Raw genomic sequence first — 14187 nt, forward strand, 5'->3', positions numbered from 1 at the left:
ATTAAGATTTCTATTTCAGCCCTCCCTGGTGGCGCAGTGGATTAAAGCACATCACTAAGAAGCTGGAGCCACTTCTGTATGCGTTCAATCCCCACCTGCCCCGGAGGTGGCCACATGGCGTGGCAGACCTCTCCTGGCCCGCCTGCTGCTCCCCTCAGCGGTGTACTTGGTCGATCTGCCTGTTCTGCTCCCCGCTTTGTCTCTGGTGAATCCTCTCACCCTCTGCATCTCTGGCTTGTACCCCAGTTCTGAATGAATAAATAAATCTTTAAAAAAAAAAGATTTCTATTTCTTTCTGTACTTTGACCCCAAAGGAGAGCTATACTTCAGGAAAATGATGCCAGTGGAGTTGGAAATAATAAGGATAGTAATTTTGGTTAAAGTAAAGTGGTTTTATTGATGCCAGTATTCAAAGGTGTTTTTGCATGTAAAGAAGGAAGTGGAGAATTCCCTTAGCTACTGAAAATATATCTAAAGGCCTGAACTGAGATCATTATATGCTGTCGGTGGTATCTGTCAGGGGAGATGACACATTCATTTCTGTTCTGTTGGTTTCCTTTGTATGTCAGTTGGGGCCCTGCTTTGCCTCAGTCTCACTTTAAGACCGAGGCTGAGGGAGCAGTCACAACCTTGAGAATTGCTGATTGCCGTGATGGAAGTAATGAGAGAGTGGCAAATTGCATTCTTGGTCTTGACGCTTTGCCCAGAAGTAACGTACTATCTCATGGCTTGTCTGACTAAATTCACATGTACCCCCGGCACCTCAAAATGTGATCTTATTTGGATAAGTTTTTAGTCTAGAGATGATATGCTGGGTTCTGGGTGGCCCCTAAATCCAATGACTGGCATCCTTATAAGAAAAGAAAATGTAGAGATACAGAAGATGGTCAAATGAAGACAGATGCAAAGATTGGAGTGCAGCAGCTCAAACCAAGTCACTCCAAGTGTTGCTGGAATTCACCAACAGGTAGGAGGAAGCAAGGAAAGCTACCTCTCTAGAGCTTTAGCAGGAGCACAACCCTGTTGACACATTGATGTCAGGTATCTAGTTTCCAGAACTATGAGAGAGTAAGTTTTTCTTGGTTTAAGCACCCTCTGCTTATGGTAACATAGTAAGACAATGCTTAGGAAGCCAGTGTACTAATAAAGTAAATCATGTCATCATCTCCAGTGTCCAGGGAGGGCCAGTCCTGCCAGGCTGGGGTTCTCAGATCCATACTCCATCCTCCCATATTCTGCTCTCAGCCTGGAAAACTAAACTCCAAGAACTGCATCAATTGACCCCTTCCCCTCTATTTTCTGATTGTGGTTTGCCCCTAACAAGAGTTGAGAATTGAGAGGGCAGGAGGAGAGTGAAGCTAGGAAGCTTCCTTCACCACTTCTCCACCAGACAGGCAGCAGCAATGTTCTTCTATCAAAGAGACAACTTCCTGCCAGGCAGCCCCTTCTTCCACTTGTTTCTTGCTCTCCAAATTCTGATGAACATTTCTTCCCATTGCACTTCCAGACCTGGGAACAGGCAGGGGCAGGGACGGGTAGCTACTGCCCGCTAACAGTGCTTCATCATTCTTTGCAAATAGTGTCTTTATTAATCTCTTCTAAATAACTTTATTTGAACTTGCCATCTAGTTTCTGCTGAGAACCAGTGGATACATAATCAAGTACCTAGGGAGAGCACTGGAAATTTGCTTTGCACAGTGGGACTCACTAAGTTGAGAAGCAGAACCAGTGACATGATACTGGGAGCTGCAGCAAGAGCCTCAGATCAGTCCCCTTTCTCTGGCAGAGGAAACAGAGTGAGGACCTAAGTGAATTTCGAACTCCAGTTCCACCATTTATTACCTATAATATAAATTTCCCTGAGCTCAGTTTCTCCACCAAGACAAAGGTTTTAACAATACTTCCCACTGTAATGAGGATTAAGGGAAATAAATATGAGAAGAACATAACTGTAGTAGGCAGAATAATGCCTCCCAAGATTTCCCAGCCTTAAAATGCCTGGTAATCTGTAAATGTTACTTTTTATAGGGTAAAAAGAGACTTTGAGGATGTGATTAAGATTACAGACCTTAAAATCCTGGTTTATTGGAGAGACCCATCTAATCATGTGAGCACTGAAAAGTAGAAGAAAGAATTCCATTACCGAACCGTGGCGGGGAGTGGAGTCAGGAGAGATTCAGCAACACAAGCACATAACCTACCATTACTAGTTCTGAGATATTCAAAGACTACATGCAGCCCATGCAATGCCCTCCAAGAGACCTCTAAATGCCAAAGGGCCCTCCAGATGGCAGCCAGGAAGGAGACAGGAATGGTGGTCATACGGGTCCTGAATTCTTCTGACCAACTAAAGGAATTCTTCACTAAAATTTCCAGAAGAGAAAACAGCCAGAAAAACGCCTTGATTGGGGTCTTATAAGGCCAATAGAGAACTAGCTGAGTGCACTGGGCTTCTAACCTATATAACTATGCGGTAATCACTGGGTATTCTCTTAGGCCCCTATATTTGTAGGAATAGAAAAGTAATGCAGTAGCATGGTGAGGTCTTGGTGCATAGTATATACCCACTACATGTACGCGATCTGCCAGCAAAGAGGAGAGCTAGGGAAGACACAAAGGGTCTGTCCAGGCGCCCAAATAAATTGCACTCTCGAAGAAAGAAACGTTCTGTGATTTTGCAATGTAACCTCGAAGCTGGCTTCTCTGGCACTCTCAAGCTATCTTGAGTAAAGTTCCCCTACATGTGTAGCCTCTGGCAGCAGCGGCAGGAGGAAATCTAGGAAATATTGCACTTCTTCCTGACTTAGGTGAAAAGAATCATGTGCCCATCTGACATTCAGAAGGAAAACCACACCACACCACTCTGTCATCTCTCTGCTAAGACAGCCCTTACCTGAAATCTTTAGTCTTACCACCCTCTTTCTATGAGGCGGTTTCTAATATTCTCCCCTACTAGAAGCATAACCTAAGATTATTTCCTGATGCTGGCACTTTCCTTCTCTTTCCCCAAGTCAAACCCATCTTTTCATCATGTCCATCATTTTATGTCAGTAACTTCCAACTGCCTCGCCACACAAGCCCAGTCCTTACTCAAGAGCATAGACTTCCATGGCTATGCTGCTTTATTTGATGACTGGAGCTTCTATGCTGTATTAGTTGGGTTAATTTAATGAATGCCCTAGAACATTGGCCCTGAGCCCTATGTCAGATATATGAGCCCCTGGGGTTCAATCACCAACAAAGTATGCGAACGATAGAGGGGAGTATGGCTACTGAATCAAAAGAGTAGACACTGCTTCAACTCACAGTCTTCCCTGAAAGCTTCACAATAGCAACTGGTGATCCTTTTGTAAATAATTTTCACTGCCCTTATTGGAGACCCAGATCACTATAAGAAGTTGTGATAATAAGGGCTAATATTGTTTGCTTACTATGCATCAGGCTTTAATCTGTGTAACTGTGAAAGTGTTATCTAAATCCTCAAGGCAAATTCAAGAGTTAGTTTCTAGAGTTTTATTAATATGCTTTATAAGTGAGGAAACTAAGTACCAGAAAATTTAAGTAAATTGTCTTAGGTTAACTGGCAGTAAAGGAGAAACTATAACATCTTTGATGCTATAGATAAAAAAAAAAAAAAAGTCAAAAAAAGAGGACAGGGCTATAGGTCTAGATGAGAGAGACCAAAGTACCCCATGGAGCTTGGGGGCTAGGGACACATCACTCCTCTTTCCTTTATTTCTTCATCTCTACTATAGAGATCAGCATACCCATCTGTTATGAGGATTAATTTCAGCAATTTATCTAATGGATATCTCCTCTGTTCAAAACATTTTAATATGCATTACTCTCTTGCCTTCCACCCAAGAAACACCTTATATAAAGATGAGCTCAAACTCCAAATAAAATTGTTTAGACACTTCAAACAAAGAAACACAAATGTAAGGTGTAGAGAAAGTAGTCCAAGTGATGATCTCAGAAAGATCATCAGGCCTGGACAGGCTGTGTTGAATTGTCACTTCTGGAATAGATTTCTGACCCACTATCAAAACAAATGCCAGCTGAATTCCCAAGAGTAGAGATGGTCACCCAGATGACCTCTTGTTATTTAACTTAAAGCCTACTACATTTTCTGCATCAAGTCACTTAAGGACATAACCACAGCAGTTCCCTGTATAAATTAGAGCATTACTCAGTCTCTACCTCTGAAGGTTGGGGACAGTCCTTCCTAGTAACTATTCAGCTTTAGGGGGGTCGGTTGGTCTCAGGAACAGCTGACAGCCTTATTTAGCTAACCAGCTGCTCTGTGATACACAATGTCCCAAAAGTCTGGTGGATGATTCTTTTGTATCCATATAAGCAGCAGTTGGAGGAGAATCGATCTCCCTTTGGTAGCATTGGGATGTCAAGGCTGCCACTCAAATAATTACCACCATAATTATTAACCATTGTTTTTGCGCAGTAACTGCCAGCTAGTTTTCTCTTTCTATTTTTCTTCTTAAATCATTAAAAAACAATTTCACTGGAGCAGTCACATCAATTTATTAAACACTTATTAAACACCTTCTGTTTGTCCAGTTCAGTGACAAGTCTTGGAAATGGGAATACTTAAAATACTCTCTGATTTTAAATAACTAGTTTTGTGATGAAGAAGGTTTAACCAGGAAACAGTTTTAGGGAAAAGTTGCACACTGTAGAATAGGCTGCTTCAGAGTTTCACTGTGTGGCAATTTTATCTCCTAGATTTTGTTACTGTGGGGATGGGGTGCAACAGAAAAGACACCCGCGTTAGAGATTTGGAGAAGTGGTATATTGTGTTAGAAAATTGCTTTCCCCTCCCCACCCCCCCAGCAGGTAAGAGAAAAGCACACAGGAAGCAGGCTGGATATGCACCCCATTACAGCAATTACAGCAGTCACCGGAGCCTGATTCTCTGGAAGAGAGTTCATTTTGGAAAATGTTAAAGGTCGTTTTAAAAGGGCTTTTTCTTGGGAATAAATGATGTGGCAAAGTGAGCTGTTCAAAGGCCTTATTCACGTTGTGGCTTGGAATATTTTAAGCCTTTTTTTTTTTTTTTTCTCTCCAAGAAAGCAAAACCCGACAGAACTAAGGGCTGTACATAGCAAAGTCACAAACCAGGCACAAAGACATTGCTGGAAGAGATAGATGGCTTAGCCAAGTCACCTAATCTCGGCACCTTGCCTGCCGCCCCAGAAAATGTCTGTTAACCACATCCCCGGGGACGGTAAACACTGCAAAGAGTGAAAACATTATAAAACAAGAGAAACGGAACCTCGAGGGACACAAAAGATGGTGAATCAACGGCGGCGCTCCAGCCCCAGCGGTAGAGGCAGCTCCCTGCGGACAGGTACCCGCCTTCGCGCCGCTGCTCACCGACAGCGCCGCCCGGGGAGAGACGCCCCCACGTGTCCACCCTCGGATTTAGAAGGAAATAGAGATGAAAGGGGGCGCTGCTTCTGGGTTGGCGCGCGCGGGCAGACGACGGGCCCGGGAGAGGAGGGATCCTGGGGCGCAGCAGGGTGGCCCTGAGCGGGGTTTACAGTGCACAGCGCCAGGCTGGGTCCCTGGGGCAGCTTGCGGTTGGGGTTGTAGGTAGGAGAGTTCAAGCGATGGGAAGACGATGGGGCCCAGGGTGGTGCGACAGTCCGGGGACAGTGGCGAGGACAGAGGCTGGTGCCAGGAGGTCCCGGGTGAGCGTGGGCACACACACCCTGCCTTGCGCGTCGAGCCTGGACGCTGACCGCGCGGGGCGCGCTCCCGCCTTGGAACGACTCCTATCTTCCGCCGAACTGTGCGGGGAGGGCTACGCGTCAACAGCAGCGGCTGTGGGCGGGGGCGCGTGCGCGTGCGCGTGCGCGTGCGCGGCTCTCGCGGGCGTGGGGCGGCGGGTATGCGCGTGCGCGCCCGGTGTCTGGTCGTGCTTTGACAGGCGGCGGCGGTGGCGGCGGGCTCTTCTTGCCTGGGCTGATCCAGACACCCGCGGCGGCGGTGGCGACCCCGCGGCGGGCGCGGAAATGTGGCCGCTGGTGGTGGCGTTGCTGCTGGGCTCGGCGTGCTGCGGTGAGTGAGCCTTCTGGCCCTGCGGCCGGTGTTGCGGCGGCCCAGCGGATGTGTGGGTTGCACCTCGGATCCCCCCTCCTTCCCCCAGCACCCCGAAGAGCTGCCTTTTCCTCCCTGCGCGCCCCCAGAGCGGATGGGGCAAGGCCCCGTGGGCAATCGAGCGCCCTCTACCATTATTCCCCTCTTCTCCCTCTTCCCCCCGGGTGAGAGCTGGACTCTTCCCGGTTCTCCAGCTTCAGACGTCCAAACAGTGCACCTCGCGTAAAAATTAAGTGTATATAGAAAAGGCGCGATAGGAGGTGGTGGGTTTGACATCTGTTAGGGTCTCTTCTCTTTCGCACCCGTCTTCCTCTTGATCGCTTGAACGCATTTGGTGGTGGGGGGGGGGGGGTGAAGGAGAGAGTGGGAGGGCCCGGGCCTCTTGAGATGGAAGTGCGCATTTTGGCGAAGTCCGCAAGACTGGGTTTCTCCTGTTTGTCCTCCTAAATGAAAAAGGAGTTAAGGACACAATTAAGTTTAATTTTTCAATCCAGAATTTAATCAGAACCTCTTCACGTCCTTCCCTTATTTTAACCCTAGAAATAAGCTTCCTGGAAACTCTTTCAGGATACAACCCAGACCCATCAGCCACTTGAATGCATTTCCAAATTGAACGTTTGAGTTTTCCCACTTCATTTGGGGGATCCGTTTTAAAGTAATCCAGATTTTGCGTGAAATACGAAAACAGTAACCTCTAGTCAACACCCATTTGAGTAGAGTGGGATTTGGTTTCCCTCAATGCCAAAGATGTTTTGCACCCCTCTTCTCCGCCGCACCCCCCCACTCCCCCCCCCCACCAAACCTTTGGAATCCATTTCGCTTTTTTGCAACGTATGCTTGTCTCGTAAAACTGAGGAAGGAATAGGAATTTTCGTGGCTCCATAGTGCCTGTCATACTTTACATTTATAGTTTATAGAGCCTTTTTTGAACTTTTTGTAAAACCCAAAATTGAACTCGAATAACAGTAGCAAGCAATTCTTACATTTAGTACCTGAGTGCTAAATTAATTAGATTTTAAGCTGTGCTATTCATGAATGTTTACTTTGCTATTAGCTTTACTGTGCTATTCATGAACGTTTGTGACTTCAAGCTATTTCCAAAATGTACTCAAGTCCCTACTTACCACTTTCCTCACTCTGTTGGAGCTGTTAATAATCATTATCTCTTATCTAAAGGTTTGATTAGATAACGTAGTGTCTTTTGTTATCATCATTAATGGTTTGGTTACATTACTCTACGTGTATCTTAAATAATACTGCTCTTAAAAACCTGTTGTATGATCAGAGAGCCTCCTTACTGTACTAGCTTATAAATTTGCAATAAAATATCCTTAATTCTCAAATCACTAGCATGAAAGCAAGTCTAAAGAATAGAAAGTGTGTATCTTATAACTGTGTTTGTGTTTTTTTAAATAAGGGTCTGATTTTCGAGTAAATTAGAACTACTAGAATGGTGCTTTGGGGGATAAGAATTCTATTAGGCCTCCTTTAGTAATAGTTACGACACATAAAATTAGCAGTCATTTAAATGCAATATTAATGTGTACAAATCCCTATAGAGGCATAGGATTAAAAATTTACAGCATTTTATTGTAATTAGTTATTAACCTGGAAAAAGAGGCATTATGCATTTTTCTGTTATTAAACATAATATAGTGTTTGTCATAAAATATAATGATTTTGTTTTGAAGATATAATTTTAAAAGGATATATATGAAGAGATGTTAACATTCTTAAAATCGTAGTATAAACCAAGGTATTTAGAAAAATAAATTTACAATCTAGAATAAGAAAGTCATGAATTTGTATGTTTGTTTGTACTGAAGTCTGGTTTTGCTTTCAGCATACTTATGAATGACTGATAACCAAAACCATTTTCCAGTAGTCACTAGTTTCAGTTGACCCTTGTAATAAAATACGTTATTTAAAATACCCTTTCCTTCCAAGTTCAGGCAAACTGCAACTGCCAGTATTGCCTGACAAGATGCTCCTTTCCTTCCACCACTCCCCCCACCCCATATGTCAGATTTTACTGTGTTTGATAGCATATCAACAGCTTCAGTGGTATTCATTAACTGTCAAATAAAACTTTAGTCAAATAATGACAGTGATATGGACTGCTTTTTCAGTGGTTGAATGATTTTTCTTTGTTCAAAGTTAATTTTTAAAATCAAGGACACACATCGTTAAATTGTTTCCCCCAACCCCAAATTCAGTGCCAATTTGGCTTGCTGAAGTGAAAATGCTTTATGTTATCCTAGAGACTATATTACTTGCAAACACAAGGGGCCATTTTAAGGAAGTAAATGCCTATTTAAAAGTACTTATTTATGGGACCACCCCAGTAGGCTAGAGGCTGCATTCAAGCATTACACTAAATACCTCCTTCCTTGAGGACACTTGCTCATGCTGACATCGGTTTTCTGGCAGATGCTTCATCTTTATCACTGAGCCCTTAGTGAAGATTTTTCAAATTACATGATCAAAAGCTAAATAATAAGCATTTCCCCAAATTGATAAATTTTCTACCCAAAATATCTTGAAAATTGAGTTTACCTTCCCTAATGTATATGCACTTAATTCATTAAGGTCCTTTTTGTCACATAATGTTCAGATAATCATCTTACCCAACTTTTAAGTTTTTATTAGTACAACTAATACAACTAAACAAGATAAAATACTTTTATTTTTATATCTTAGGTCTCAGCCTAATAGTATGCACTCTTTGGCTGTTATAAAGCTACTTTCCCTTTGAGTGCTAGTGCAGATCATTGCCTCTATGATAAAAATTATAATGTGTAGGATCAGTTATTCACAAACTCATTGCAATACTAAAGAAAATATAGAACACGCAGAAAACTTGACTCTGATATACCTAGACAAAGCTATTAGAACCTCCTTTTTCCTCTGTCTGATTGCATGGAGATGAAACACATATTGGAAGCTACACCCTCTTCTGAATATTTCATTCTATATCTATAGAGCAGTTGTATGAGACTCAGAATCTGGTGAACCTCAGGGTTTGAGACTTAGATTAGGAGAATAAATGTGCATATTTGAATACATATCACACTTGTGGGTTTAAAGCAAGGCAAGGGATTTGGCAAGTGCAGGTTCTGTCAAAATTGCTTTTCTGTTTCAAGCAAGTATGAGTCCATACTATATTCTGAGCACTTTTCTAGACCCTCATGAGCATATAAACATACTTCAGAATGCATGTCTCTCAATTACTTAACATGCAGTTTACAGAGAGTAGAGATTTTTTATTTTTATACCTCGGTGATACTTAATATTATCTTAAGTACTTAAAAAGACTGTATTTCTGGATGTTACTAAAACTGCCCTGCTCACTGTAATTAAAGGTTGACCACTTGCATACTTACTAGGCCACCTTTAAACTTGGTGGAGGGGATTACTCTGAGTCAGCATTCACTAACTTGCGGACAACTTACCTTACTTCTGGGGTACTGACTGAGAAGAGATTTGACTAAATCCTCCATTTTGTCCCTAATTCTAGCCTGATTCATAGCTGGGATTAGGTCTGATGGCAAAACTGGAAGGATTCATTTCTGACAGGTATCTTTACTCATGATCTTTGCTTCATTTACCTTAGTGACTGTTGAGACTTCCTATCTCATTCTTGAACATCCATTCTAAGCAGATAATTAACATCCTACTCTGCTGCAAAAAATAGTGATGTGTGGTGTGGACTCTCATCTTCCCTCCCACCATTACTATAGTTATCTATATATCTTAGGCAACCTCCATTTCATTTTCTCCTCTGACCCAGTTTCAGAGTATCTACCCACCCTTCCAAGGAAAGGACCACTTGTCTCCAGCTCTTTCAATTCCATCACCTTGGAGACCTGCCCAATCAGTTTAATTCTTCAGTTTTGTATCTTACATCTTTCCCTCTCCATAGGACCCTTCACCTTAAGTTGTAAACATGTACAACTTTTACCGCATATTAAAAATAAAAAGAAAGAGCCAAAAATCTTACCTTTCCCTACCTCCAGACTTGGTTTTATTGTCTTCTCTCTGCTTTCTCATACTGCCAAGTTTATTAAAAGAGGATCACTCTTTTTTCTCCCCTCCCTGCCACTTCCCAGTTGCAGTCTGACTTCTGATCCCATTAGTCTGTTGCCATCGCTGCAGATAAAGAAGCTAATGATGTAATTTTCATCCTAGAGGTGCTTTTTACTCATGCCATTTAACATCTATTTTGTCCATATTAGACACTTCCTTGGTGTTTGCAGTGGGATTCGTGGCTGCCTCACCTATTTCTCTCACTTTTTTTCTCACTTCTTTGGTTTGTTGTTCTTCAACTATTTGCTCCATAAGGGTTGGAGTTCCTCAACATTTTATTCTCTAACACCACCAGGTCTTGCTTCACAAGAACTCTCTGGGCTACCTTGTTTATACTCACAATTTCAATTATCAGTTATATTTTTGGTTATTTCTAGGTCTTTGTCACTCCAGTCTTTCTTCTTAAATCTCGGTCCATATATTCTGACATTTATTTCTGCTTTCTTGTACAGTTAGCTCACAGTTTAGCTACACATACACTTGAATTAGCAACTTTAATTCTTCCCTCATTTTTTCCATCACTTTCTTCATCTAACTTAGTTTGATATTAGGCTTTTTTTTTTTTTAACTTTAGTGTAATTTTTGGACCATGTCCCTAGTGGTCATTTAATTGGACTGTTGCAGTGGGTCTCTTTTTCAGCACCCTTCTTGCCCACCCTTCACCCTTCATATTGTTATATTTAATTTTTAAGTGCCAATAAATCTTAGTGTTTTGATGTTGCCTGTGTTATCAAGTGTAGACTTCTCAGAAAGACGTTCAAGGGAGCTTTTATCATATTTTAACCCTCTTTTCCAACTCCTATTTTTAGAGGTCACCTGAAGAATCTTTTGCTTTCCATTATTCCTTTCTTTATTCCTCTGTATTTGTTACTTACAGATACAGTTTTTCCTTTTCTATAAAATTTTTACTCACCCTTCAGGACCCAGTCTAAACATCACCCTGTAGGAAGATCATTCTTAGGTACAGTCAAGCAATTTTTAAGGTACTCTTCTATTCGACCTGCAACTGACAGACTGAGATTTACCATTAAAATATGTAGCTTCATGAGTCCACAATCAGAGCTATAGAAGTGAGAATGAATAGAGGGTTCTTTTGAAAGATAGAAGTATAGTGAAACTTTCCTGATATGATTTTTAAATTTTCTTTTGTTGGGATTCATACTTAAATTATTTTACATTCACAAGAATGCACTGTGTCCTGCTTGGATCCTGTATCCACAGGATAGGAAATGAAGACATTGTCCTCCTTTCCTGTCCTTTAAACCTAAGGGAAAGAGCAATTAAGTAGAATAGTAATTATAGAATTTGATAGTAAGTATCGTGACACCATTTGATCAGGGGGCAATCAGGATGGAATGAGTGCTATTGAGTAGTTGTAGAGGAGGGAAACAGGATTGAACATTTAAATTGTGTGTTCGTAAGAAAAGCCAATGTTAGCAGGCTGTTTATTATTTGCTATTTATTTGAAAGGCACTACGATAACTATATCATGTCCATTATCTTCTTATATTCCATCAGAATTTCTCTGAGACATATACTATCATTACTTGCATTTTATAGATGAGGAACTCAGGTCACTTAACAAAGGTTAAGTAACTTGCTTGAGGTCATACATCTAGTGTGCTTTTCTACATCCAGAGAAGGGTATAGGCCTCTAATTTAGGTCAGGGGAGCAGCATGTGCAAAGGCCTATAGAAAAGAGTTCATTTGCATATTCATGTAATCAAGGGAAGGTCATTATGACTGGAGCTTAGTTTGGAAAGAAGGGTATAAAGGAGTTGGGATTGGATTGGATGTTGAAGGACCTTCTTGTATTTCTGGCCAATATACTTAAAAATTTATCCTAAAAGCAGGGGGAGGGGGAGGTTTTTTTTTTTTTAAGTATATTAGGCAAACAAGTGCACATTTGCATTTAGAGCAGTTATTTTGGGAGCTGTGGAAAGTACATTGGGACTGGAATGGGGGAAACACTGAGATGGGAGGCAGGGAGCTAGTTAGGAGGTTATGACAGCAGTTCAAGGGAGAAATGATGAATGTCCAATTCTTTCATGCATGTTGGTTTAGAGATGAATAGGTTGAATTAACCAAGAATTCTTCATGGCCTATCCAGCATGACTCTTATTTAGGCCCAGATCTTGCTGATTTGTAGGTAGTAGAAAACACTGTAGGGTGGTAAGGTTTGGGAGGAGGGTAAGGAGAAGGTAAATGTGTTTTTTGGACATGTTGACTTTGAAACTTGTATAATATATTCAAGTGGAAATGCAAAGCGGACAATTGGCTTTCCAAGATCAGATCTTAAGGAGAAATGTGCCTGTTTAAATAAAAAAGTATATACGAGGAAATATTGGCCTTGGGAAGGTGGCTTGGGAAGGGGAAGAAGGCAGTGCTGGCTATGAAGTTCTTAGGAACACTAATATTTATTTTGAGTCAAGGATTAGAATTTCAATAAAGAAATTAAGCTTACATGGAGTGGACAAAGTAGTAGGAAGAAAGTCAGAGTCAAGAGATACCACAGAAGCCAAGGGACAGGTGCTGCCCCTCGCCCAAGAACTGTGGACATGTGGAGACAGAAACTTTTCACAGGGGATTATTGGTGACTTTGGCAAGAGCTGTCATAGTGAAGAAGAGAGGTATTGAGGAGAAGTGAGGTAGAGAGGTAGAGGCACAGATTTAAGAAATGAATAGGTAAGGAAATGCATTTAGACTATTATTTTAGGGTGCGAGGCAAGAGAGAGACAACTGTGTGGAATTTTTTTTTTAAGCTGGCAAATAGTCAAGCATTTTAAATAATAATAGTCAAACATTTTTAAACCTATGTAAATGGAATAGGGAAATCTAGGATGTAGGAAGCTGAAATCAACTAGGGAAAATCCTGAAGGACATAGGTGAGTGTAGAGGCAGAAATGGAAACTCCCTCTGGGTGAAGGGATTCACTCCTAAAGAGACCTTGGGGCAGAGGAGATGTGGATAGTTGTGGTTGCAGGTGAAGTTTTAAGTAGGAAGGGTTGGCAGTTTTTAGCTTCTTACATGAAGGTGCTCAATTTGAATTTAGAAACAGGAGTTGGGAGAGAGAGAAAGACAGGGAGAGAAGGGGGGTATGAAATAAATACTTGGCTAAGGAAGTTGACTACAAAGGAAAGAAAATTTACACAGAATATGTAAAAAGAAAAGTTTGGATGGAGGGGACTATGGCAGTTTTCTGTTGTTTCCTTCATAGCAATGAATTTTTTCTTAGAAATCTTAAGACTAACCAGAGACATTTTATGGGGGTGGGAAGGAGAATGGGATCAGAACTGGGGTGAAGAGTGCACTGGACTATGGTGATGGCACAGGATGTGGTCATGGTAGAAAGCACATGGGGATTACAACTGAAATGGAAATATGTACAAAATTAAGAATGATGTAAAAATATAAAAAATAAAATAAAAAATAAATCTTAAGACTAATTATTATCTCCCCTCCATAGCACTTTTTCATACCAGAAGGATAGCACTTATGACCTTGTGTTATACAAAGAGGTATCATTCTCCCAAGTGAGAACTGTAAGCATCTGAAATAATTCCTACTTCTTCCCCCATCATTGTACCCTACACACTATCATGATTTTTCAGATCAGGTAGTTCTCAATCAACATTTGTCACATTATAAAATTTCTGAGCTGGATTTATATGGGGTGACTCAATTGAGTCTTCTCTGCAAGTACATACAGAGTATGTTTTCAGGACTGTGATTTAGGGTCGTTTGGGTTGATCTGCTGTGTTCACAGATAGTGTAAGGCCAATATTTTTGGCATTTAAATTAAAATAAGGGCCCTCCCTGGTGACACAAGGGGTTGACACACAACACTTGAAGCTCTCTGCAGCCATTGCAACAAGAGTTTTAACTCCAGCCAGGGAGGTGTCCCACATGGCGCAGCAGACCTCTCCTGTCTCTCATCACCTGCTGTTCCCCTCGGCAGTGTATTTCAGTAATTCTACCTATTCT

The 14187-nt window shown here is 41.6% G+C and overlaps 1 protein-coding gene across 5 annotated transcripts in view; it reads left to right on the plus strand.

The window, feature by feature from the left end:
• Positions 1 to 5886: 5886 nt before the first annotated feature.
• CD47 (CD47 molecule) overlaps positions 5887 to 14187 on the plus strand; it is a 57929-nt gene continuing 49628 nt past the window's right edge. For all 5 annotated transcript variants that reach the window (XM_012733288.1, XM_012733289.1, XM_012733291.1 and 2 more), the window contains exon 1: positions 5887 to 6078. In XM_012733288.1, the coding sequence (XP_012588742.1) occupies positions 6033 to 6078 (46 nt within the window). In that variant the 5' untranslated portion in view covers positions 5887 to 6032. The remainder of the gene's footprint in view (positions 6079 to 14187) is intronic.

This window comes from Condylura cristata, unplaced genomic scaffold (assembly GCF_000260355.1).
Source record: "Condylura cristata isolate star-nosed mole 26May11 unplaced genomic scaffold, ConCri1.0 scaffold00003, whole genome shotgun sequence".
NCBI lineage: Eukaryota > Metazoa > Chordata > Mammalia > Eulipotyphla > Talpidae > Condylura > Condylura cristata.